Genomic DNA, 27,386 nt, shown 5'->3' on the forward strand with positions numbered 1-27,386 from the left:
CCTAGCTACCTCTTAATCCAAAGAGTAGTCATCCTCATCTGTTGGAGCAAAAACAATAGACTACTATGTGTCTGAGTTATAGTACACATCTCAGGAAGTAGTCTTAAGTCTACGAAAGCTTAGGCTAACAACTCCTTTCTTCCTCTTAGTCTACAAGATCTCTTGGTCACGGTGATAACTTGAAATGCTGAGACATGGCCAATAGTAGTGACCCAATTCTGTATTCAGCCTTATGACAGATGTCCAAATCCAGTTTAATCCAGTAAGATTTAAAACACATACATGCTAACACACACACACACACACACACACACACACAAATGCAAGCTGTGTTTAAGTCCTACAGTGATTAGAGTCCAAGGCTATTGAAGCTGTAAATTCTAACTCTTTCAGTTATAATACAGAAAGCTGAACTCAACTAACTGACAAAATACTTTTGTTTAAACTTGGGAGATGCAACACCTCAAGTGGGAATTTCATCATGAAAATCCATTTTTCCTGACTAAATCAGGAATGCTGATGACTCTTTTGTCCATGGAACCTTATTTCATAATCTTGTATATTAATGATAAGCTCATACACCACCCCAAACACACCTAATCTCATGAAATTTCAGAAGCTGAGCATGGTCAGGCCTGAGTAGTACTTGATTAGCAGACCACCAGTGGACAGCAGAGTAAACCTATTAGCCAAGTATGAGTATACTCAATGGATGTATGGAATGGCAAGTAAATGTTGGTAAGGCTGCCAGAGTGAAAACTGGAGAGGTTCTTCTGTACCGTTAATGGTTGTGCAAAAGGCAACACCTGCTGAAATTCCTCCTTCTACACAACAATTAAAAGTACAGGAGCCCAGTTTTCAGTTAGACTGCCCTAACTCTTGGAGAGGGATGGAAAATCAGGAGTAAATGAGAACATAATGGAATTTTCGGGAAGAGGGCATTTTGCACAACAGGAATATTTCATGCTGCATTTTGGTTAACACATTAAGCATAATATTAGCAATTCTCTCACTTCAATTAACAGGAAGTTAATATTCTTCCATATGCATATTTCTCTAGTAATTCTGTTGCAGTTTTCTAATGTTATATTACTGTACTGTCTTCTCAATATTATTTATTATTATGTTATTATGACATTTCCATTCCACTCACTAGCTGAAGAAATTCGCTATGCATTTCACAAAAGCTGTTTGCAGGGACATCACTGGGGAAGGTGCCAGCAGTGAAGGCTGTATCAGGTGACACCCTAAGTGGGGGTGACACCACTGCTCCCCAGACTTCTGCCTTTTGGTAGAAACTGGCTGTGGTGTTTGCCTGCATCTTTTTAAAATGTTGTCAGTGTGTCAGTGGGGCAAGGCTCAGTAGGAAGAGAAAGGAGAAAGTCCCCGTTTTTTAAAAAAAAAATTAAATAAATTCAATTAAAAGTTAATTACTTAAATTTAAAAAAAAATCATATCTTACCAAATTTTCACTTTAACCCCATGACACTATGTACATTTAAGGTGGTCTTATGAAATTATAACTGAAAGGTATAATTTTAATTTTGCTAATTGTTTATGTCACAACTATTACCATTACATTCAGTGATATATGGGAATTATGATTTATGAATAACATTAGTGCAAAAAAAAAATACTGAGGATTCTGTATGGGGTGGTATGAGAGGAAGTCAATGGGGGCGATGACTCCATGAGTTGCTGCACTGGATGGCGCCAGCCTTAGTGACACCACTGGCTATATGTTGAAGATATTCAGGACAGGCAAAAAGAAGAACATATTCACATAGCACATAACAGTGGCATTTACTGCGCATAGGATTTAGTGATGGGTGTCAACAACAGAGGACTTTAAGAGGGGTTTAGACTAACTCATGGAGGACATTAGGCAATATGGCTGTGTGCTACTTTGAGATTAAAAGGCATCAGAAAGAGTTCTAAGCACCAGGGAAACATAAGTAGAAAGGGTGTTCATTTTCTTCTAGTTGGTCAATGTGGAAAAGAGAATATTAATCTAGATAGGCTGTTACTCTGGCCTAGCAACTCTCTTCTTAAACCTTTCCTGATTAGTGATTAAGTGCATGACAACCAAACAGAAGACCCTTCCATCCATGGCCCTCCATCCATTAAATGTCCTCAACTGCTGCCAATGTTGTTTTTTGTTATGTACCAGACTTTTTAATGGGGGAGGAGGTTAAAATCTTTTCAAAAAATATTTCATTTTTTTTTGTAATACAAAAAGGCTTAATAAAAAAAGGCTTAATCAAGACTTAATGCTGGCAAGCTTACTATAAAGACTTTACAAATAAAAAGCTTTAATATTTTTGCTGATTGCTCTGTTGTATTTGTGGGTTTGAGTTTTTTAATGATGTGTGTGGGGGAGGGGGGAATGGTTGTGATGTTTTAATTCTGTAAATTGCCACAGAGTTAATCTCAATGAAGGGCACTATGTAAATACTTGGAGACTGGGTCTCAAACTGCACATTCACAAGTGAAAAGAGCAGTGAAAATCACTATTCATTATTCTAAATATTGATTTCACATTGCTGATAATTTTCTAAAGACCTTTAATTAGTGTTTATATGAGGATAATGTGCCCCCTGAGTTTGCTCATAATACTTTATTTGTGAGGCAGTGATACATGTGTCACCTTTTTATAGTAGCTGCTTGCTGTATTTAATGTGCCCTAATTAACTCAGAAATCTATAATGCTGTGATTTAATTTAAACTCTCATATTTGGATTTACTAGTGCTTACTTGTCAGTAGCTGATAGGTAGAGTGGAGATGAGGAGAACTGTTCTATATCAATATGATCATATTGGTTGTTCACAAGGCTCCAGGATCAGATTCGGTAGATTCAAAAGAACCTCTAGAGTCTGGAGACTGAAGAAATGATTTATAAGCTGGAAATTCTCTACTTTCATATCATCTGCTGAAATGAGTACATGATATGTTGCTCTACTGTAACTTGTATGACTAGCAGTTTTCTAATTTTATCAAAGTATACATTTCATTCAACTTTGCATATTTGTTTTTTCTTGGTTTTTTTATTTCTCCAGCCTGAAGAACTCACAAACGCACTGGAAATCAGCAATATTGTCTTTACCAGTCTCTTTGCCCTAGAAATGCTTCTCAAGCTCCTTGTATATGGCCCTTTTGGCTACATCAAAAACCCATACAACATCTTTGATGGGATCATTGTTGTAATCAGGTAATTGACACAGAATCTCCTTAAGCCCACACAATTTCTCCCAACTGAATGCAGGCTAAAAGAGCTGAAGGAAAGTAGTAAGAAGAGGCTGTTTTGGGACAGGTGCCTGGTTTATTTTGTCGATGTGTTAGATACTGCATGTGCTTCAGAACTGCTGGGAAACCATCATAAGAGGTATGGGGAACCTCTAGCCCTGGGGCCAAATCCAGCCTTCTGGGGTGTTCCCAGTCAATCATACCCTTTCCCCCATGACACCACTCTTTGACAGTATTCCATTTTTAAAAAATAATAAATTGTCTATTGACTCTCATGACTCTGTACAAGAGCATTATTTTACTTTGTTCTCCAGGAAGAGTTTAAGGATACCGGTCGCCTGAACAGAGAGGGCAGGCAATGGAAATCATCTAGTGCTATTGTCTTCTTTCCTTCTAATTTTCATACCTAAAAAGTAGCTGTGGCTACGAAGTCTGTTTATTCCTCACCTCATTTCAGTTTAACATGTAGGGTGACCATTTATTCATACTAAAAAAAGAAAAGGTCACCATTGTATTAAACAAAAAGGAACTCTTAAGAACAATATGCAGACTCCAACATTATCAGGCAGAAACAGAGGAAATGAAAGTTTGCAAGAAACAGCCCAGAATTTCAGTTTGTATAGTGGAATTAAAGCATCAGTGTAGTACAGTCGGCCCTTCTTATACACGGATTTGCCATCCGCGGATTTGAGCATCCGCTGATGGCAAACCCGGAAGTTGTTCCCAATGGCAGCACACATGCATGCACGCCACCGTTGGGAACAAAAGTCCCTGACCTCCCTCCCTCGATTCCCTCCCTGCCTCCCTCCCTCTTACTTACCTTTTGGGCCAAGTGCTTGTGCTGGAGGACTTGGAGGCCTCTGACGCAGCTGCTTGGCCTCCTCACCGCCGCCATCGTGGCGGGAAAAGCCAGGTGGTGGTGGCAACGGCATAGGCCAAGCCTCAGCCTCCTTGCTGCCGCCGTGAAGGGCCCAATGGCAGTGCAAGAGGCCCCCAGCACCAACACCCGGCACTTTTGCAGTGGTGGCAGTGAGGCCGAGTGGCGGTGCGGGAGGCCTTGAAGGCCTCTGGCGCTGCTGCACTCTGCCTCCTCGCTGTGGCCACAGGAAAGGCCCGGCAGCGAGGAGGCAGAGCACAGCAGCGCCAGAAGCCTTCAAGGCCTCCTGCACCATCACTCGGCATCCTCGCCACCACCGCCACAGAAGGGCCAGGTGTCGATGCTGGGGGCCTCTTGCCCTCCAACACCGGTATCCGGCCCTTCTGCTATGGCAGAGGTGTCGAGGAGGCCGGGTGCCGGCGCTGGAGGCCTTGAAGACCTCCAGCGTGGCAACTGTACCTCCTCGCCGCTGCCGTGGGAAAGGCCCGGTGGCAGTGCTGTTGGGAGCCAAGAGGCCTCCAGCACCACCATCGGGCTCTTCCACGGCAGTGGCGAGGAGGCCGAGGCTTGGCCACCCCCACCCCCACCAGGCTTTTCCCATGGTGGTGAGGAGGCCAAGCAGCCACGCTGGAGGCCTCTAAGGCCTCCAGCACCGGCACTCGGCCCGAAAGGTAAGTAAGAGGGAGGGAAGGGAGAGATGGAGGGAGGAAAGTGAGGAGGGAAGCGAGGGAAGGGATGGAGGAGGGGAGGGGAGGCCAGGGACTTTGGCACCGCCATTGGTGTCCAGAACGGATCCCCCGCGTATACCAAGGGCCCACTGTATATGCCTATCTGGGAATAATACTTATTAAGCTTGATGGGATTTGTTTCTGGGTAGAAATGCATCAGATTATGATATAAATTTTACTGATCATTTTGCAATAAAAACATTGATTAGACTCACCTGTTTTTGACAGCATTTTTAATGTTTTCCCCAAGCCTCAGAAAATAATAGTAAAATGTCTGTTTATTATTTTTCTTCATGTGGATCTCTATCTCCTTGGAATACTTACATGTCGGTCCCTGCTGTCTGAGGATCTTTGCTCATATTATTATTAGAGTTATTATTAGAATTCCATAAGCATCCCTGTTTCATATCTACAAATTACCCAGGAAGTCAATTTTCTAGCTTGGACTGTAAACCTTCCACACTTTTGCTGTACGTACTTATATGGGGAATATAAATGCCCCACTGTGGAGTAATGTAACATTACTTTTTTCCTTTCTTAGTGTATGGGAGATAGTGGGACAGCAGGGTGGAGGCCTGTCTGTTCTACGGACCTTCCGCCTTATGAGAGTCCTGAAGCTGGTCCGTTTTATGCCTGCTCTCCAGCGCCAGCTAGTGGTCCTCATGAAGACAATGGACAATGTGGCCACTTTTTGTATGTTACTGATGCTTTTCATCTTTATCTTTAGGTAAGTACTTAGTAAAGATTTTAATGCATTATACTAGTAGAAGTCATGGTAGCAATAATTTGTGTAGCCAATGCAACCGTTGCTTCTGTGCTTAAGGAACTTTGTTTCAACCTTTGTTTGCTAAGATGATGAAGTCTCATTTTGCTAGTCCCAACATTGTCTTGTTCCATTTCTGTAGTACCTTTCTCAGCCCATTTTCCTTTTGTATTCAGTATCCTTGGGATGCATCTCTTTGGCTGTAAGTTTGCTTCAGAGAGAGATGGAGACACTCTCCCCGACAGGAAGAACTTTGATTCCTTGCTCTGGGCCATTGTTACTGTTTTCCAGGTAATACATCAGTCATGTCTGACAATTGCTTAAGAAACATGAGCCTCCTGAAGTTTGGATTATTGAAAATGTAACACAGAATTTTAAGAGAACAATTAAGGCCTCGAGTACAGAGTTCCTAAAGCCAACTATAAAATATACTATGAAGATTAGGCTAGCTTTGTCTGATAAAAACTTCAGAAAGCAAAGAATCTATAGAAATCAAGGTTAAAAGCAGAATTTAAATAATTGTTCCATGAAATGCTGATATTCTGAAATGAGGAACAGTCTTTAAAATAACAAAATGTCCATTAAAAGAGAGGGCAACTGGTCACATTAGTCAAGATATCCATTTCTTTCAACTAAGAGGCTCAAACTGTCTTTAATAAAATGGGAGCTTGCATTCTTAGGATATTGGAAGACTGGGATTTAGTTGTCCATTTGCACAAATTGTTAGCTTTGGTATCGTTGGGAGAAAGAAATGAACTTTACAATAAAAAAGGGAGACATTGTAGATTAAAACCAAGATCAACCTATTTCAACCTTGGACTTGTGTCTGAGTTTTCAAAAGGCTGTTGTTGTTGTTTTGTTATTTTGGTTTTTCTTAATTTTTTTTTTTTTTTTTTTTTTTTTTTTTTTTTTTGCAAAGGATGCTGAGGTTAGTTGGTGACCCTACAGGAGAAAGCAAAATAAAGTGACTAGTAGGGAATGGGAATTACAACCCAAATTTCCATGTGCTATCTTTGATTACTTCATTGGTTTGTGCATGGCTCAGATACTCTGAGTAGTAAATAAATGTGGAATGTATTTTGGTTATTTGTTGGAGTTTGTGCCAGCCTGGGACTTAAAGTAGGGCTAGACCAGGTTGGGCGTCCACATGTGCCTGGCTCTACCTTTGCCACCCAGGCACCATGTTGGCTCACGCCCATACACACAGGGTGCACCATGATGACGCACAGGTGTTGGAGCACCCAAATGGCGTTCTGTGGAAGGGGTGTCATTGTGGCACACAAGTGCCATAATTGTGCCCCAGAGTGGATCGTTGCTGTGGCATGCAGTTGCCACAGCAACGATCTGAGGCAGAAAGGAGCGGTGTCTCGCTGTCCCTTCCTGCCTGTCTGTCAAGCTCCTTAGTCAAGAAGAAATAACCAAACAAATTCCTCATTTAAGGCCTTAGAATTTCTGATAGTGACCAATAGACCCCAAGGATCTAGTTGTGTGAATGTTATGACTCTTCAGACACATCTGGAAATGATAAGCAGTGAGTCTTCTGTAGCCTTCAGATCATCAGTCAGGAGTGAGCATTCTTTCTTAAGCAATGACAAATGGGAGTTGTAATCTGCAGGGAAGGACAATGTATGCACATGTCTGACTATAAATCTCACAGGCTAGGTTCTTCAGTGTGGACTGTGCCTGTAGGGACCTGGATTTCTCAAGTAGAATGAGATCTATACAGTCTCAGGTGTGTGGGAGAACATGCTGTGAGGCATAACAAGTACTATTCATATAAAATTACTGTTTTAAATTGCCTATGCATAAGATGCTTGGCCTGGGGAAATAAAGTTTCTCCTACTTTGAACACAAAAAAATTAAGTCAGGTAAATATTCATCCAGGCTCATGAAAAATTATGGTCTCTGGTACTGCTGCATGTCATTTGGTCCTTTTTTTTCCCCATTCCAGATACTTACTCAAGAAGACTGGAATAAAGTACTATATAATGGCATGGCTTCTACCTCTTCCTGGGCTGCTCTATACTTCATTGCCCTCATGACATTTGGAAATTATGTTCTCTTTAATTTGTTGGTTGCCATTTTGGTGGAAGGTTTTCAGACAGAGGTAAAGCCTTGAATAACACTTGTTTTATCTTTCATAGAATGTATTAAGAATTCTGCACCTATCTCTTTATTATGATTTCAACTAGTTTGAGAAGAGGGAGATAGGGTGTGTGCTTTGCTCCTTTCTTTAGCAAAAATTTCAGAACAACCCAAGCTTGGAGTGTTATTTTTTAAAAGTAATTAGCTACATTTGCAACTTTAAAAAGTTTATTAACTGATGTCAAGTTGGTTTTGACTTATAGTGACACTGTGAAGGAGAAATCTCCAAGCTCTGCTCAGTCCTGCTAACTCAGGGCAACCTTGATTAAATCTATCCAGTTCTAATGTATCTTCCTCTTTTCGTACTGCTTTCCACCTTACCAAGCATTGTTGTCTTTTCTTGTTTACTATTATAGTTTCCATGTTTAATTTTTTTAAAAGTAAGGTTCTCATTTCTAAAAACGGTTCCCTTTTTAATTACTTTATGAAAGCTGAACAGTACAAGCTGCTGCCCTGTGGTTAAAAACAAATCACACTTAGGAGCTTCTCCAGACAAAAAAAGTCTCTGAAAGTCCAACATTTTGTTCCTGTCAAACCAATTTTATTTTGGAGATCTACATGACATTTTCCCCATGCTGAAGTATTCCCAGGGAAATTGTGGCATTCAGGTGGTAGGGAGGGCTATCTGCAGGCTGGCACCTCCCCCTTTGGCCATGCGGTCACTGGTAGATTTTCAAAGTCAAAGAAATTTAGTGTCCATTTGCAATTCAAAGAAAATGTTTCCTTGGAATCCAGCTTGTCTCCTTCCTTTGTGAAGCCACAGGCTCCTATGTCAGCAGAGAACACTGAATTTCTCAAGAGGTCTTCATGTTTTGCATCAGGAAAACTTCAGGTGGTCTAGAGGCAAAACATGCCAATCAGTCCCAATATTAGAAAAATTGTTTTACCTTTGTTGGAGGCAGAACCCTCAGATGGCAAGGTCCCAGTGCACTAGCTCTCTCTTTAGGATTCCCCTGTGATGGCTAAAATGTAGTATTTTGAAATTCAAAAAACATCTAGGGGTAGCTGTGTTGGCCATATAGCAAATCCTATAACATCCATACAATGATACCATTATGACTTCTTGAGAAATTCAGTGTTCTCCACCTACATAAGAGCCTATGGCTTCACAATGCTGGATTCCAAGGAAACATCTTCCTTTAATTGAAAATGTACACTAAATTTCCTTGACTTTGAAAATCTCCCAGTGACTGCATGGCCAAAGGAGGAGTGCCAGCCTGTAGACAGCCCTCCCTACCATCTGAACTAATACCAGAAACAGAAAATGCAGGCCTATGACTAACATCTTCAATTTTTTTTCTCCTGTTTGCCTGATGAATAAGCGAATGTGACTTTGAAAGTATCAAACATGTAATTGTACATTTTGGTTGGCCCAATAAAGGTATCATTGTTTGAATGTTATAGGATTGCTATATGGCCAACACGGTACCCCTAGATGTTACATCATAATGTTATTATATTATACCTTTCATATTATTATTGAATTATACTTTTTTATTGAGAAAAGGGACTTATTATAAGTAGCTAGGTATTTGTAATCAGTTACATCCAAGCTCTGTTTATACATCAATCCCTTTTGCTCTTAAGGCTAAGGTTTAAAAACTGTTAATATTAAATACAAATACATGTTGAATGGAACAAATATAATAGTGCCTTTGAAATGTACTTGTTGGCTTAAGCCAAGTGACGAGTTGCCTGATGAATATATATACCATACGCAGTTGAGGGATGAGTTAGGTTATTGTTTTATTTGCAGTTGTGCTTTAGTGAATATTTTCCTGTCATCTTAAGGTCAACATTTTGACATCTGTATTAATTCAGCTTTTTGCCTAGTCTTTACCAGAAGCTGGATCTTTCGTGAACTAGAATCCATCTCTGCAGCCATCTTCAGATAGCTGGAAAGCAAATTTCTGCAGTGAACTTGGCCTGCCTAATATACCAGCAAGCAAGTTTACAAAGTATACAACAGTTTCAAAAAGTAGCCGGAAGATGGTTCTGCCTGCAGCTCAGGCTTGCAGAGAAAAACTAGTCTTAAGGCAATAAATGTCAAAGTGATGAAGGTCTAAAGGTGGCATTATTCTGCATGAGGCCCTAGGCAGAGGGAATATGATAGCTAGCATTATTCAGCAGTATCTAGTAGTACCATTTCTAAATTAAAGTTATATTGATAATGTAGGTTTGACAGGAAAATAACAACCTTTTGGGTTTGTTACCTTTCTTGCCATCATGTTCATTCACACCATAAAAACTCGTTTAGAAAACCTCTTGGGCTTTTCACTTATTTATTTATTTTGAGCACAGTTTTAGGAAAAGATTTACTGAGGCCTTCCAGGGCAAGGCAGGCGGAGTCTCTGCTTGTTTAATCCGATCTTCCTCAGATCACTGTGTTTCGTTTATGTTGTTTCTGCTTGATGTCATGCCCATGCCTCCATGTAATAGTCTTTTTGTCTTAGAGGAAGGGTCATTGTGCGAGTTCAATGGACACATTTTTATTTCCAAGAAGTGGGTGATTCTTCACACTTCAGGCATTAGAGGCAAAACTACCTCTGGCTCTTGTCAAATGATTAGAGGGCTTCTGTCTCCAGGACTGAGTGGGCTGATTCCAATGAGTATTCCAACTTGACTGGAATATCTCTCACTGCCAGTTATTAATGTGCTGTTAATAGCCCAAAATGAATATAGTGCCTAAATATACATTGTCTAAAGATGATTCACAGAGCATAGACAGATTAGCTATATAGTTGTTGTCAGGATGTCCCTTACAATGAATTAGCAAAATTCCAGTAATGTCATTAGTATCAACATTGGCTAGAATCTTCTTGGTGACTTTCAAAAGTATAAATCATGCTTATGCCTTCATATGTGATTTCTGGTCATTTCAGAAGGAGATAGCCTGTATATTCTTGTGTGTAAGATTCCTTGCCCTGGGTGCTGAAGAGCCACAGCTCATGGCCACCCATGGGATGTGAGAATGTTACCTGCTGTTGTGACTGCCTTTGGGTAGAAGGAACAGCCCTATACTGTGGCATATCTCTGCAGCTGATTAGCGGATGAGGAGACAGAACTGGGCACACAAGCCCTCCAATTGCTATTTTACATATATATGGACACATACAATGATGGTGGATGTACACTGGGAGAAAACATGCACTCTTATAGTCTCCATATTGCATCCCAGCTATAGATTTAGGATCTGTCCCACTTATTTTAATGTTTATTCCTTTAAAAATATATCTTTAAAATTCCATGGGGATTGTTCCTTCTTTGCACTATACACTGCTGTCAAATAATCCTCTTTCCAAAAATTAGTGTGGTTTACTTTTGTCTGTCTGGTGTATCTTTTATCACTCAAGAGCCATTTTGTTCCTTAAGCACTTCCATCCCTTCTTCTCCTTTGAAGTCCTCTCTCAGTGTAGCTGAATTTTTAAAAAAATCTTTGTGTTCCTCAAGTGCCTTTCCTCAACTTTGGAAACACCTTGTTAATTTTAGTCTCTGACTATGCAGGACCTTTTGGTTGCTTAGCAGCAAATGCACCTATGAAGAGATGAGGCTGCTCTTAAAACACACATGCACACACACAACCAAAGTGAGCGCCTCATGCAAGAGGCACACACAGCACATTTCCTGTTGCATGGAAATCAGATTCAGTTTTCAGTGTACATTCTGAGAATTTTCCTCACCCCGATTTTTTGGTCTCAACTTCCAGCAGTTGCTAGGTATAAAAGAAGAGCATGAGGAGGAATCTGTTTCATAGAGCTAGTAATGCAAAATTACTGACTGAGTGAGCTGTCAGTGAACAGTCTTTGCCCTGGGGGATTTATCTGAGAAACAAACATTGGCTCCTGGTGAGCAAGCTCTCTGTCAGCGATAAAACTGCTCTCCTGTGGGACTTCAGGATAATATTATCTATCAAGCATATTCTTCCATTAGTAATCCTTTCATGTTCCCCACAGTTTTTCTGCTTGTCTCTGACAGTCCTTAGTGGCTTGCTTATCCTTTGTCCCTCTTTTGTGTTGGCATATTCTTCTAACTTCTTATCTTCCACCACTAAGCTACCTGTGAGTAAAGATGACAAGTTTTATTGGAAACAGAAATTTGTAAATAGAAAAATTCAAATTGGTTGACAGGTTGCACCTAAATGAGATGGATCAGTAGGGTTCTAAATTCTGAGAGGACAAAAGGAGGAATTATTTTTTTCTACCTTCACTCATCATCTGGAGATGTCTCTGGAATGATTTTGGACCATCATCTAATCTGTACTGCAGAAATAATGCTGTTTGATACCTCTTCAAGTGCCATGGCTCAACACTGTGGAATTTTGGGATTTGTAGTTTTGTGAGCTATTTAGCCTTTTCTGTCACAGAGCTCTGGTGCCACAACAAACTACAAATCCCAGGATTCCACAGAATTGAGCTATGGCTGTTCAATGGTATCAAACGACATTGTTTCTGCAATGCAGATTAGAGCCATGTCTTGTGCATAAAACATACTCATATTACATTATTATCCTTAGGGGAAATAATGGTGCTCCTGTCAAATTGTTTGTTTCTGCAAAGCCAGTCTGGTAATACTTTAAATTCTCAACACAAGCAAATTGAGGCAATTTTCAATCAAGATATTATGCTGAGTTAGGAACAAACCTTTTGCCTGTGCATGCAGCCCCTCCACTCTGTCCTTTGTGCAAGCTGATGAACAAATCAAGAATGCTTCAATTAGCTGTAGCTTCCTGTTTTGAATGAATGAGACAACTGTGGTTAACAGATCTGGAGCACTTTGCGTAGTGGTTTAATATCCTGTCTTGTTCTGAAGCCACTGGCCATGGTTGCTGGGAAACTATTAAATAGGTTAGTTGAAGAGTTCCCAGTTATGTTTGCTGGCTCATACAAAAGAAGCAAGAAAGAGCCAGTTTGCTGTTGTTAACTGCCCTCAAGTTGATCTCAACCTATGACAATCCTATGCATGAGACACCTTCAAGACCCCCCCTATCCTCCACTGCTCTGCTTAATCCCTGCAAGCCCATACCCGTGACCTCTTGAATGGAGTCCATCCATCTCTTTCTGCTTCCCTCTACCTTTCCTAGAATTATTGTTTTTGCCAATGAGTCCATGGGATCCTCAGCACTCTTCTCAAGCACCACATCTCAAATCCATTGATTTTCTTCCTATCTTGTTTCTTCACTGTCCAATTCTCACATCCATGCATGGTAATATGGAATACAATGGCTTGTATAATTCTAACTTCTGTGATTAGTTGTATCTCTTTGCATTTTAGGATCTTTTTTGAGTTCTTTCATAGAGCCAGTACATATGTACAAAAGGTTTGTTCATATTCAGCCTATTAAGCTGTGACATGACTCTTCTTCTTAGATGTGAATTTTGACCAGTCTCCTTTCAAATTTATTGACATCATTACCTAAAACTCATGGTTGCATCCACCACCAAACACAGCAGGCGAGAGAAATACAACATGTGTGTTACATACTACAAATAATATGAAAATTATTGTTTGTTTATTTGTACAACAACATATATCTCAATTAACAAAGCTTGTTAGCAGTTTTTGTACCTCAAAATGCTTTGTTACCTCATTTCATAGATAGAAAAATTGAAATGCAACCAGAGTGAGGAACATTTCTGAAGTTCCAGAAAAACAGAGATGCACTGTAGTTATAATTTCAAATATAATTGAGGGGGGCAGTTGTTTGGTTTATTATTATTATTATTATTATTTGGTTTAAATCTTTATCTTGTATTTTGCCAGGAACAAGAAGTCTATAGGATACTTTATTTGAGAAATGCTTGTCAAATTAAGTACTGTAACAGAAATGATTGTAGAATTATTAGGGGGAAAATAGATACAAAGCATATGATTAAATAAAATTAATTTCTAGAAACAAATCCTGCTAATACAGTGTGCCTGCTCCATATGCGGGCACACCATACGCAGCTTCTGGTTTACGCGGAAACCACGCAGCAACTAAGTGAATGATGTACGCGTGCTGCCCCACCGTGAGCACATGCTCCATTATACTGAATGGGGCTCGAGCATATGCATTATTTGCCTTACGTGGGACCGTGGAGGGGGGGGGTCTGGAATGGATCCCCTACATAAGGCAAGGCTCCACTGTATAACATTCTAAAATGGGCACAGATTCAAGATAATTCATCACATTTAAGCTCCAACAGCTTGTCCCAAAGTACACTGAACCTAACAAGGGTGTCAATGTTGTTTATGATATTTGAATTGTGATCCTGTGGCGCTTGGTGAAGGATATAATTTAGAGATTAACTGTTCCCTATTATTAAAAGAGCATCTGGTATCTCTGTTTAAATGGCTGGTGTGAAGGTACCTTTGTAGTTCCATTTATAGTTTTATGCCTACATGTACTAAAAAGTCCCTTTTAAGCTTTGGTAACTAGTTTCTCCATCACTGGAATAGAGTCCATTCTGAGTTTTAACTTGAACTCTACTCTACTATACTAGAGCTATACAAAGTACTGCATCTATTTTAGATAGGATTCAGCACCTTGGACAACTCTTTTATAATCTGGACTAAAATCTTGATCAGATTTACACACACCCCACTAACACTGGTGTCATCAGAATGCTACTGCTTGTAACTATTTTCTCCCCTTCTTGTATCTCTCTGGCCAATAAAGCATGGAGCTGCTGGACATGAATAAGTAACTGAAGCACTTTATTTTGGTAGCATTTTAGTGTGACAAGTAGGTGTTCAGCTTTAAATGAATCAGATAAACTCAAACAGACCTTTACCTAGCCCTTGTTCAACTTGTAAGGTGCAAATCCCTCCTAACATTGGCATTAACATTGTATATTGCCTCATTTAAACTTGCTTTATTTTATGGTTCTTCAAATGTTGGTACTGTATTTACTAATCCAGTGTTCATGAAATCCTTGCATTGCTGCATGATATTAAGTAGATACAGATATTGTTGTGGACCTCAGAAAAAGACAATGGCTAAAATTGCCTTTGGGTCACCATAAACTGGAAGCAACTTACAGGCACACAATAACAAAGGGATTGTGATTAGGTATGTCGACAGTTTAGTTATGCCTAGCACGAATATTTTCTTTCTTTTCCTTCTGACAGCAGACATACAATCCTTGCCATATTACAAACTACTCTTTAATGTCCCCCTTTAATGTTTTAAAATGGTTTGCTGTGGGACCCAGCTGGTGTTCTGTCTGAGAAACAATTTAGTTTTGTGTGAGAAATATGAAATGTACATGATGGTTTATCCTTAGTTCTTTACTAACCATTTGTTAACACATTGGCAGTGAACTATTAAATAAAACTTTCAATATAGCTCTTAATTGAAAGGTAAGGTGGAATCTACCATAAGGGAGCATTAAATAATCCTTATTTGTGCAGAACAGACACAGAAACATCAGATGACACAAGCATAGTGCAACCTGTTCCACTGCTTCTCCATGATATGAAATTGACCCCAATGGGTACCTTCCCCTTCTCTCACCTTTCCCTTTTTGTTTTCATCTTTTTTCTATCAAAACTTTTTCCACCCTTTGAGCCACTCTTTCAGTTTTAATGTTGAAATTTGTAAAAACCTGAAAACCCTCCTTCCTTCCTTCCTTCCCTGACTTCTTCCCCACCTCCCTTCCTCATTTTTACTTCAGGAAATCACCAAACGGGAAGCAGCGAGTAGGCAGTTAAGCTGTATTCAGCTGCCTGTCGACTCGTCAGTGGTATGTAAGATCTTGTGGCATGAACACTCCCAAACCTTGTTTAATAGTTCTCTCTCTCTCTCTCTCTCTCTCTCTCTCTCTCTCTCTCGCTTTCTTTCTCTCTCTTTCTCCCTCTTTGTAGTTAACAATCACACCATCACCACTGTTCTCATCATGGTAGCTGTTTGGTTTTGAATTTGTTGTGGTCATCAAGTTAGCCTTGATTTTAAGTCTCTTCCTTCTTTGAGAGAATTCAAAGCCTCCATAATGACTAAGAATCTCCTCGAGATTTCTACCTGCTGCTGCCAAGTTCCTTTTTTGTGCCCTTGAACTGCCCACTAAAAGAAGAGGCCATTTTAAGTGAGATATAAAGATGGATTGATAGATAGGACATGACAGTCCAGTTGCATGCCTTAGCTGCTGCTCTCCAAATCACATAGGGAAAAAGAACCTTGCTGTCTAAGGTCCCTCCATGGCCCCAGGATTTGGTAGAGCTAGGGTAATTGGAGCCTGCTTATATTTATATTTACTATGTTAATGCATTTCTTTGAGTATTGCTCTTGTGGACATAAGTTTGTGTCGTCGTTCCCCCCCCCCCCCCACTGCCATTGAAAGAGCAAATTATCTCAGCTTACTTGATTATATTATTGCCCATGCCAGACCACTGCCTTCTGAGGACCAGATACTGTTCTTGTCATCTTTCCTGTCCTATCACTGAGAAATTACCTGTAGAAAACAACTCATGTTGTTTTTGTGATTGCAGAATACAAAATGTACTTTAACCCTTTTGCAGATGAAACTCAGCCCCCTTTTAGATAGAGACAGAGACAGGGAGAAAAACTAGGAAAGCCCATCAAAGACAGACGGGACCTAAAATCAAGCATGCATTGTGGATGCTCATGTGTGAGAGCACTCTGTCTTGGAAAAGCCAATACAAGAACTGAGGCAGCTACAGTAAATGTTGGTGTATTTTTTAAATAAAAAAAATACTCTAGGTTTATTCAAAGAATCTGGACATACAATCACATACCCTGAATGATATTATTTAAATTGAAATATGTAGGAAAGGTGATAACAAAGGTTAATACTCCCTGCTTTGCATATATTTATGAAGTTTTGGTTGACCTAAATACCAGCAGTATTGTGTAGCCTTTTTAAATGTAAAAAAACCGACAACATGTTAAATGCTGACATCATACATGTACTTATCCTTGTTTTATATGTATGAAATCAAGCACATCCATAATTCTGCCTCCTTTCCCCAGCCAATGTCTAACATATGTCTCCCCTTTCACCCTTTTTCACAATTTCAATTCAGTATTAGAAGCAGTACCTTTTAATTAGATCAAGGCAAGGGAGCCTCTGTATTAATTTATTTAAATGTTTATACCATACTTTATATCAAGAGATCTCAGGGTGATTTACATTCCATATGTTTCTGAACTTCAGCTTCCATCAACCCTAACCAACCTGGCTACTAGTAAGGTGTGATGGGAGCTAAAGTTTGATAGTATATGGAGGGCCACAGGGTTTCCATACCCTATTTGGATCCAGGGTTGCCTATGCTATAAATGTCACCTTCCATATGCAATGGCATGTCTCCAGTATCAGTATCTCAAAGCACTAATAGTTCCACAGATAAACAAGCAAAAATCATCTACATTTTTCATGTATTGCCTTTTTCATCCAGAAAGGCAAACTAGGAGTACAAAAAAAGGTAATATTTATGTTGGAGCCCTAGTAGGTGATGATTGCCTGCAGCTAAACTTAGTGCTTACTATATATTAAGTAGGTGATGGTGTGTTTCTTTGTCAGGGATGCTTTATTCTAAATCAAATATGGGGTTTGGTGCTGGAAAACTGGAGGAATAATCACACATTATTTCTCTCCCTGCTTGCCCACCCCCACAGATATGCATTCCTCCCAACAATTACAAAGCTGTCAGCACCAACTAAATCATGAAAAAGGACACCTAATTCCAAATCTGCAGATTGCAATGTTATTTTTAGGTTTTTAATCCAGTCTCACACTCTTATTTAAAACCAGTAGTAAATTAATTGACCACTGTTAGTCAATTAGTATTTTTGGCTCCAAATATTTGTGTTGACAACATTGCTTGCAATGAATACAATGTAATATCATAAATATTCATCATCATATTCAGCTAGTCTTATAAAAGGCACATATCTGCACAATAATTTCTCTCACTTTCAAGAGAGGTTTTAGTGCCAAATTAGGAGGAAAAGTACATTGGAGAAATAACTTAACTACACAACCCACCCATGCAGACATTTTAGGCAGTCCTGAATGTCTTAAGCCCATCATGCCCCTGGCCCAGAGACAGCCAGTGACTTCCTCATAAGGAATCTGCTCCAGTTTTTATTCCAGACTTGGAGCTATCCAAGGTACAGAAACCTGTCCCCAAAATAGGTTCAGAACTTTGGAAAACTCCCATAATTAAACTCAAAGCTGATTCACTAATGTGAAGCATCCAACAGCCCCTGCCTAGACTACATTGATTATGAAACATAGAAATGCAGATGCCCTTTGTGGGATATTTAATCAAAATAGCCATTTATCCTCAGTGAATGAGAGAGTATTATTGAGGAAATGGCCTTAAATGCATTGTCTGAATAAAGAGAGAGATACAGCTCTTTCACAATAATGCTATTGATTCTGGACATCATTTCACACAGTACAGTTTCAGTTAAAACTGCACTCTGTAAAATGTTGGAGATAGAAAACAGGTAAAGGTCATATCTTAACTTTGCAAAAAAAGAACTGTTGACCATGGACTTGATTGAGATGCTTCTGCTCATAAATAAATGGGCATTTGATTCTGTAAGAATTAGTATCTTTGCCTATTTTATACAGATTATTTTTATAGGAAAAATGGTTTAAAACTTTTCGTACTACTAATGAATTAATCCATTTATTTCAAAGATTAATAGATTACTATTTCAAGTCATGTTTAATCATTTTCTTAAAGGAAGCATGGGATTTTTAGTGTGCCTGTTGGAAAACATTCCACTGGACAGGCATTTTGATTCTATGACATAAAAAAATCAGTAATTCAAGTCCATCCTAACCAAGGGCGGTGGTGACTCCCATGTTAGTGGAGTATTGAATACATTCTGAATTTTGATCTGAAATTCAAAGGAGGTATTCAAAGTGCTGATCCTATTTTGGGAATATAGGTTCTTTGGAGCTGAAACCTGAAGCAGTTTCCCCATTCCACTGACATCAAAGCCACCAAACACTACTAATCTTGACTGACCAGTCTCTCTTCTTTAAATAGCCCCTCCTGTTTATAACCTAAGCCATCGTGGAGATGGGTAATGAAATTCCTCTGAGTCAAACTGAGATATTCCAGAATGGATAGAGATGTAAAAGTACACGATTTCATAATTATGCATACTCTGTACTTTGATGAAGAAGCATCTTTGGGAAACATCCCCAGCTTGATTGGAGAGAAATGTATTATGTAGATATGCTCATCTGCATACATAAACAAATACACACTTAATTGGAGAAAATAAAGGTCATTTATGTTGATGATGTTGCCCTGTACTCTTTAATCAGGCAAAACTTCAAATTATTTTCTCAAGTCTGCTGTTTAACATTATCCTCCCAGCTAATGCCCATTCTGATTTTCACATTTTACCCAAGCACCAAATGTCATCAGAGTGAGCCAAGGCTTCTTAGCATAGCACTGTAGACTTTGTTGTACTTTGCTGGGGTTTCTGCTTCTCTTTCCCAATTTTCTAGCTTGAAATAGGGTTTTGCTTGGCTTCTCTGTTATCACTGCATTTATGTCCTCCATTGACCACATCAAACTCAATGGGGGCTACTATTTGCCAGAGGTATGATTTCTGTAAGAAATCAGGCAGAATTCATTGTTGAGCACTCCATTCCTGGCCAACAGACTTGCTTATATAAAACAATGCTTTCCAACCACCACTTGTGGAGGCAAATTGGTTCAAAGGACCAGAGGGGGAAAGGTTGAGGGCCTTTTGTTTAATGATGCCTGATCTAAGAAACTCATCAGTGAAGGAAATGGCAGAGGCTAATGAGCAAGTGAATTATTTAACATAGTATTAAAGAGGCTGTAGGGCAACTTTCTAATAGGGAAAACTGCTGTCAGCTATGAGCATTTGAATTTGTTAGAAGGGACTTGCCAGTGTGGCAAAAAAGTCGTTTACCTAGAGCCAAATGAACCCAGTTTTACTGATTTCACAGCAAAAATCCCTATATCTGTGTTCTCAATTATTTAAAATAATTTGTCCTGTAAGAAAATTGGCCACACCAGTCTACTAAGCTTCATACAGTCATCTTGCTTTCCTTTCAGTTGGATTGGAAAGGTCATTCTCATGGTCATTCTCATTGTCCTGTTATCTGATATGCTCCCTCTTATCCTCATTTTCCAATATTATTCCCCAAGATATGGTTTCAGATTCCTGCCTATTTTCACAGCTTGGAAAGGTATCCCTCAACCAGCAGGGGGATTCTGGGAGTTGACTTTACCCAGCACTGGCTCTTTTGGACATATTTCAACTAAAAAAAAACTGTGAGTGCCTGGAATATAGAATTCCTCCAAAGAACTGAGAAATTACATGAAGAGCAGAGACAGTGCCATATTTGGCCAGGATGGGATTTAACTGTGCTTCAGTCTGAGATTACTTTAAATGAAGGTTAAAACACTTTGTTTCTGCCTCACTCAGGTCTTTAGCTGCTTCTAAATCATGTATAGCCTCTGCCCTTTGACAGGGCCCTGCATAGTGAAACTGATGTGGTATATTGATATGTGCATGCATCATTTTGTGGAAGGTGGTGTCCCATTGTGGTAACAATTTCAGTGGAACAGTGGATATCTTGTTGTTGGGCAAAGAACTTTTATTACCCAGAAAAGGGAATTTGAAGCCCTCTTGTCCCAGTTCCTAAGGCATTTTCTTTTGCTCTAGGGTGATGCTACTAAGTCTGATTCAGATGGGGAGCTTTTCCCCCGTGCTCTGGAAGAAGACTGTGGACTTAAGAAAAACTTTTCAAATCCAGCCTGTAAGTGACAATGATGGTTGCATTACTGGTCCACCTTCAAGAAGTTATTATTTCAGTTTATTGTCTATAGTAGAATTCCCCTGCCCTCTTGAACATCTAATCTGGAGTAGTGTTGCTTAAAGTAAGGTTGTTTGATTCAAAAGATAACATGTGGAAGACAGGATCTTGCAAAGAATGTGCTCCTTACTGGATCAGATCGTTAACAATAATGTCAGGGGTGGGGGCTCATATGGTAAAATATTTCCAATATGACTCATGGATTATCATCTGATGGCAAAATGGTAGTTGAATCATTACCCCAAACTAAAGTGTAATGATATCATTGGATGTGATTGGACTCCCTGTCACTGACAAACACACAGTGTACTCATACTGCATAATTATCTCAGTTTAATACCACTTTAATTGGCATGTCTCCATCCTATGGAATCCTGGGATTTGTAGTCTAGAGAGATTCTCAGAATTCTTTAGGGCATGTCCCCTGAGCTAGAGCACTTGAGGTCTCTGGCAGAGTATCTTCCATCCCTCACAAAACTGCAAAACCCGGGATCCTTTAGGATGGAACAGTAACAGTTAAAGTGGTGTCAGAATGTTATTATTGTGTAGTATGGATATATTCTCCCTTATTTATAACAGTGCTGTTAAGAGGTACACAACAAGAGAAAGGAATTTGCCCTTGTTGTCCTTGCTAAATGGAAATGGGAACCAGAAGTGCCACTATCTGTAATTCATACGTAAGGAAGAGGAAAATGCCCATAGGTAAAGGAAAAAGAGAGGGATACTATGGATTTTGAATGTGTATTATGATATTGATGTTAGAAGGATGGGGGAGATGAGAAGAGAAACTCCATGAGAATAGAAGCTCAACGCAAAGATACCAGCTGCCCTGACCATGTAGATTGGCATCTCTCTACCAAAAATAACCTGAATGTATCATATTTTTTTGTCTGCAGTGATGGCTCTTTGTGATCACCCAGAGCTAAAGAAGAGTTTAACCCCTCCGCTCATCATTCACACAGCTGCTACGCCCATGCCCATGCCCAGAAGTGCCACCTATGGGGAAGCAGCTCAGGGCTATGATTCCCGGAGAGCCAGCAGTGTCTCCATGGATCCTAATACATATGATCTCAAATCCCCGGTATGTAGGTTGTGTTTCCTCTCATGCACTCTGTTTTTTGTATCTTCAGTATTTCCAGCTGCATTCTTTCTGAGCTGATGCTTATGTCCTTGCTGAGTGGAGGCCTGGGATGGGTTTATACTGGTCCTGATTCTTTCTCTGCTTCACTTCAGGTGAGTGCCCGGAGCTCTCCCCACAGTCCTTGGAGTGCAGGAAGCAGCTGGAACAGCCGCAGGTCAAGCTGGAACAGCATTGGGCGGGCTCCTAGCTTGAAACGCCGCAACCAAAGTGGAGAACGCAAGTCACTTCTCTCAGGGGATGGGAAGCAGAGTTCTGAGGAAGGGGAGAGCTCTGAGGAAGAGCAGTCCAGCCGGACCGGGAGCATTAATGGCTCTATACCTCACCGCATGGAGTCACTGGAGACCAAAGGCTCCTTTGACTTTCAAGATACCCTGCAGGTGCCTTCTCTTTACCGGACCAGTAGCATACACAGTAGCCGGAGCTCTGCATCAGAGCGCCAAGACTGCAATGGCAAAACCACTTCACGCATTCTGATACAGCAGCTTCATCTGGAAGATCCTTTGCCTGAATGTGATGATATGGATGATGAAGGCAACTTGGTAAGTGAGAGCCAGTGTGACTAAAGTCCTGCACTTTAATTTCTTTCTTTCTTTCTTTCTTTCTTTCTTTCTTTCTTTCTTTCTTGTTTTCTGTGTAAGAGCAAGAAGGTAGTGTTGATTCTTATCTGTTTGGCTATAATCACTGCCAAATGCACTGGGTAAACAGTGTCAGCTAATGGCTTCCATGTCAGTGGGGTAGCAAATCCATTCTATATTTTAGTCTGAATTTTAAAAGGAATTTTACTAAACCCTAATCCCCCCAATTGGTCCAACAGCTAAGACTGCTCTATTAAAAGGTCCTCCATTTTTCTTAAATGTCCTACATTTTGGGCTGAGTTTTGTCCTGCAGTTGTCCTACAGTTTGGTGTACATTTTGTCCTACATTTTGTCCCAGGTTTTAGTGGACAATTATGGCAACCCTACACCAGTAGCATTTAGCCATTTCCACTCCACTCCATAGACACATTTCTAAAAACACTCAGCTGCCTGAGACAAAGACAAAGACAAAGACAGTGTTGCAACATTCATACAGAAGCTACTGAGACTGGCAGGCAGTTGAATCTTAGCTCCACACAGGAGTCATAGAATCATAGACTCATATAGTTGGAAGAGACCACAAGGCCCATCCAGTCCAACCCCCCTGCCATGCAGGAACTCTCAGTCAAAGCATCCCCTGACAGTATCCTCCATAAAACTTGAAGATAGCTAGTTTGAGCAAGCCGTTTGTTTTCCCCAGGTTTGTCCTCCTCCCTCCTTCTCGTATCTGCCACTTAAAGTGTCCATTTTCCTCCACCTGCCTAAGAGTAGGGCTGGCCCTGCTTTTATCCAGCACAACTCTTTAAAAAGCATGAAACCTTAAAACATGGAGGTCATGTTTGTCTATTAGCTGTGCATGGCACTCCTTTCCCCTGCTTTCACCTTCTGCAGACTAAGCAAGGCTGGCTGAGAGATTCTGGGCATTATAGTAACTTTCTCAAACTCTGGAACAGATGTGGGCACCAGCTGAGCTCCAGTATGCAGCAAGAGCATGGCTTCAGAATTCATTCAGGATTATCTCTGGGTCTTCCTTGATAGCCAGCAGCCTGACCACAACAGACACAACAGAACCAAGTGAGCCAGCTCCAGCTGTCTGGCATGCAGTTTTAAAAGAGTCAGCCATGTTAGTCTGCTTCTATACAAAAAGAGTCTCTTGGCACCTTGAAGATGAAGTTATTTATTTCATCATAAGCTTTCATGGACCTCCATTTTTGGATACATCTTGCTTCTGAAGACATGGGCTATAGTCCATGAAAGTTTATGCTGAAACAGATCACTCTGTCTTAAAGGTGCCACAAGACTCCTTTTTCAACATGCATTATAAGCATATAGATGTGGAGAGAGTGACCAAGGATTGTCCCCTTGGGTCAAATAAAAATCACCTTTTGCTCCAGATCTTCCTGGAAAATCTGATGCCCTCAGTTGTGATGCCAGTCGGCTGTTTATAATGCATCCCACTGTGCCAGCCGGTGCTGCCACTGCTGGTGTGGTGTGGGTCACACACTGGATTCCTCATTCTGATCTCAGAGTGAGCGACTTGCAGCAGTGGTGGCAGTGGCAGCTGTGGCCGGCACAGCAGAACATGCATATGAACAGCCAATTGGTGTCATAACAGGGGGCCCAATGTAATGGGGAGATGTCAGAGCCAGAATACTCCAAGCTGCTCCCAGAACATTCTGTTCTCTTCAGAGACAAAGCTCTATACTGTCCACAGTTTGAACTGGAAGGTTTCTACTTCTATAAACTCTCACTGCAAATTCCCAAGCAAAGGCAGAAGTGTCCCTGCTCATGGAAAAGGATTAGCCTTTTATATTAATTTCATATAAAGAGGGAATACTCTAATTAAAGGAAGCACATTTCTAGGCCTTGGAGGACCCATTTTGAAAATGTTACTTAAAAACAACGGGTAGCGGTAAAGCAGGAAGAAAAAAACATCTGCACTTCAGAACTGATTAGGCAGGTGATGCTCCAATATCCCTCTGTATTTCTACATGTCAATGAGCCTCTACAGTTTGCACAGAGGTATTACAGGCAGGCTTATGTAAATTCCGGCATAGCTCTAGAGCACAGAACAACAACACATACAGCGGATTAGAAGGATGGATCTGCATGGCCTGACAGGCATCTCCAGCTTCAACTCCATCAAGAGCAGTTAGAGAGATTGAACAGGGCATCCATTAGGAAGGAACAAAGCCCCTGGGCACCCAAAAGATGGAGGATGTGACTAATCAAATAAAAACATGCAGACATCCTTCCTCATACAGCATTGGCTCCCGGAGGGGCAGACGAGGTCTCTGGGGACTGTGTCTCTTCTCTGCAGTGCAGGTTAAAAACATGACATTAACATATGCACCTATTAGAATCAATTCTAGAGAAGGCGCTGTGAAAGCATGTGGTTGCAAATATAATGAATCTTCTAGCTACTTAATGACCAGTCAAAGTAATTGTGGCTGGAGCTTTTTATGGGCAAGAGCCTGCTTCCAGATGCATGAAGGGGTGTGTGTGTGTGTGTGTGTGTGTGTGTAGGTAATCCATGAGTCCAATAGCTGGGGGAAGTGTTTCGCAAGTGAGATACTATAACATGGATTCACACATACAGAAATGCCATACTTGAGTCAGTCAACTGAAGAAAACAAGTTTCAGTCGTGATATATGAACTCTGAATCCAACTATAGTGCACCTGCGTTATATGCGGGCACAACATACGCATATGCTGAATGCCACGCCGGAAAAGCCTCTTGTGTGCCCCGGCAGAAGTAATGGGCCTGTATTTCATGCTGGAACTCAATTTGTGTGATACTCCTAGTGAAAATAAACCTACTTCTTTGGATGTTTACAGAGCTCATTTATATCCATAAAAGCTTATGTGAAAATAAAAACCAGTTAGTCTTAGGTGTTGCTACATTCCTTTTTTTTCCCCTACCCCTCTCCTACTTTTTATACTGCAAGAGTCTAACACAGATACCTCCTTGAAAATTCCTTCTAGTGAGGTATTTTTTAAAAAAATTATTTCTGAATTCAATTTACCATATATCTTCAACTATAAGTCAAGAAACTTATGCCCCAAAATTGACCCTAAAATCCTGGGTCAACTTATATACGGGTCAATAACTAGTACTGCTTAGAAAGGTCCTAAAACAAGCAAGCCTTATGCCCCACTTTTGGTGCCTCGAGGCACCCCCCCCCCCCTGTGTGAAAGAGGTTCCCAGTCCAATTTGCAAGCCTTTTTTCCCATGGAAGAAACTCCACGTTTAACACCACTTGCTTCCCTCCCAAGACTGATTTGCAAGCCTTCCCTTCCTAGGGAAAAACACCTCATTTAACATCACTTGCTTCCCTTCCCAGTACGATTTGCAAGCCTCCCTTTCCCATGGGAAAAAACACCCCATTTAACACCACTTGCTTCCCTCTCATCTGATTTGCAAGCCTTTTCTCATCATGGAAAAAAATACCTCATTTAACTCCATTTGCTTCCCTCTCCAATCCGATTTGCAAGCCTCATCTTCCCATGGAACAAACTCCACATTTAACACGACCACATTTAACACCTCCTCTTCCCATGAAAGAAATACCTCATGTAACACCACTTGTTTCCCTTTCCACTTCGACTTGCAAACCTCCTCTTCCTATGGAAAAACACCTCATTTAACACCACATGCTTCTCTTCTCAATTCGATGTTAAAACCACTCCTCCAGCACCTGGGAATTGGTGTTAGGTGGTTGGGAGAGGTCCAGAGAAGGAGAAGGAGGGATGGAAGTGGTATTTTCCTCTTTCCATCCTTCATTATAGCCCCCTAAATTTTACTCTCTACTTATTATGGATCAAAATACTTGATTTTGACCCTGACACCTTCCCTCGACTTATACATGAGGTCGACTTGTACACGAGTATATATATGGTATATCCCAATTTTCTGGCTGTAGTCCATATGAAGATGTTGACTTGAGACTTAAGCTTAGAAGTGTGGCCTGGTTCTGACAAGAGTGCTTGTTGGTATTTCCTCCCCCAGATTTTTCTGAAATCCATTAAAATCAGTGGGATGTTGGGTATTATGGTCTTCACTTCAGTAATACAGAAAATGATGGCTTCAGGAGAGAAAAAAGACTAGACCCATAACATCTGGATTTACAAAGGTTAGTGAGGGGCTGTGCAGACCAACCATAAGGGGCGGGCTGCAGGCACCTCCATTTTCACCGTATTGGGGCCACGGCAACCGCATGCCGCTGTCCCAATCCAGCCTTTCCAGGGTGTGAAAAGGAGCCACAAAAAGCGGCTCCTTTTTGTGCCCTGGAAAGGGCACGATAGCTATGGTGGCGTGGATATACGGCACTCCTTTGGAGCTGCATCATTTAGACATAGTGCCAGAGGAGCACCATAATGCTGCACACTGTGTGGTGTGGCCTGCAGGGTTGCGGCACCCTGGAGGTGGAGCTGGACCGTGCATCATTGAGACACTACGCCCCAACTCTGCCCCCCATCCGGCCTTTCAGGCCAGTGTGTAAAGGTTCTGATTTGTTTTGGAGCCTCAGTTTTGTCTTTGGAAAGTTAAATGATGGCAACCTCTTTTCTTCCCCTGCAAGCTGTGCCATGCTTTCTTTGCTCTTTCTCACTATCTCCACACACTGTGTGTCATGTTTTGAGGACAGTGTTCTTTTTCGATGACTTTAATTGTAAATTAATTTCATTAGTAATATCAAGGAGCTAGCTTAATTCCCATTATTGAAATCTCCAAGCAACTTTTCTTTTTAGAAGAATATTCGAGAGTCATTTATAAGAAAAACTCATTATCAAAGGGAATGGAGCACATGTTTCATCCACCAAATGTTGTCCTTGGGTACACATATTCACATCTGGATCAACAGGGACTTTGCTTACATTAGGATTTTGCAGATTCTACTTCTCATAGTGTTTACTACCAAATGTATCAGTTACAGTGCTCTGTTCCTCCACATCTTTATTCATACCAGCCAGGTGTGTCTTCTGAAGTAAATGTGGTTTGAATAGCATAATTGAGGCATCACTTTGAACATAATGTGAGCTCTAGAAGTAATCAAGCTGATTGTACACAAGCTTGCAGCTCTATCCTTTCCAGAGAAA

The 27,386-nt window shown here is 40.6% G+C and overlaps 1 protein-coding gene across 11 annotated transcripts in view; it reads left to right on the plus strand.

Moving 5' to 3' along the window:
* CACNA1G (calcium voltage-gated channel subunit alpha1 G) overlaps nt 1–27,386 on the plus strand; it is a 270,365-nt gene that overhangs the window by 119,368 nt on the left and 123,611 nt on the right. For 7 of the 11 annotated variants that reach the window (XM_089537162.1, XM_089537177.1, XM_089537228.1 and 4 more), the window contains exons 10-17: nt 3,058–3,209; nt 5,391–5,576; nt 5,789–5,903; nt 7,564–7,719; nt 15,413–15,481; nt 20,422–20,515; nt 21,469–21,653; nt 21,806–22,252. In XM_089537162.1, the coding sequence (XP_089393288.1) occupies nt 3,058–3,209; nt 5,391–5,576; nt 5,789–5,903; nt 7,564–7,719; nt 15,413–15,481; nt 20,422–20,515; nt 21,469–21,653; nt 21,806–22,252 (1,404 nt within the window). The remainder of the gene's footprint in view (nt 1–3,057; nt 3,210–5,390; nt 5,577–5,788; nt 5,904–7,563; nt 7,720–15,412; nt 15,482–20,421; nt 20,516–21,468; nt 21,654–21,805; nt 22,253–27,386) is intronic. The other 4 variants (XM_089537194.1, XM_089537219.1, XM_089537209.1 and 1 more) reach the window with 1 other exon arrangement.

The sequence above is a fragment of the Sceloporus occidentalis genome, unplaced genomic scaffold (assembly GCF_023333645.1).
Source record: "Sceloporus occidentalis isolate IW3139 unplaced genomic scaffold, rSceOcc1.0.p SCAF_1, whole genome shotgun sequence".
NCBI lineage: Eukaryota > Metazoa > Chordata > Lepidosauria > Squamata > Phrynosomatidae > Sceloporus > Sceloporus occidentalis.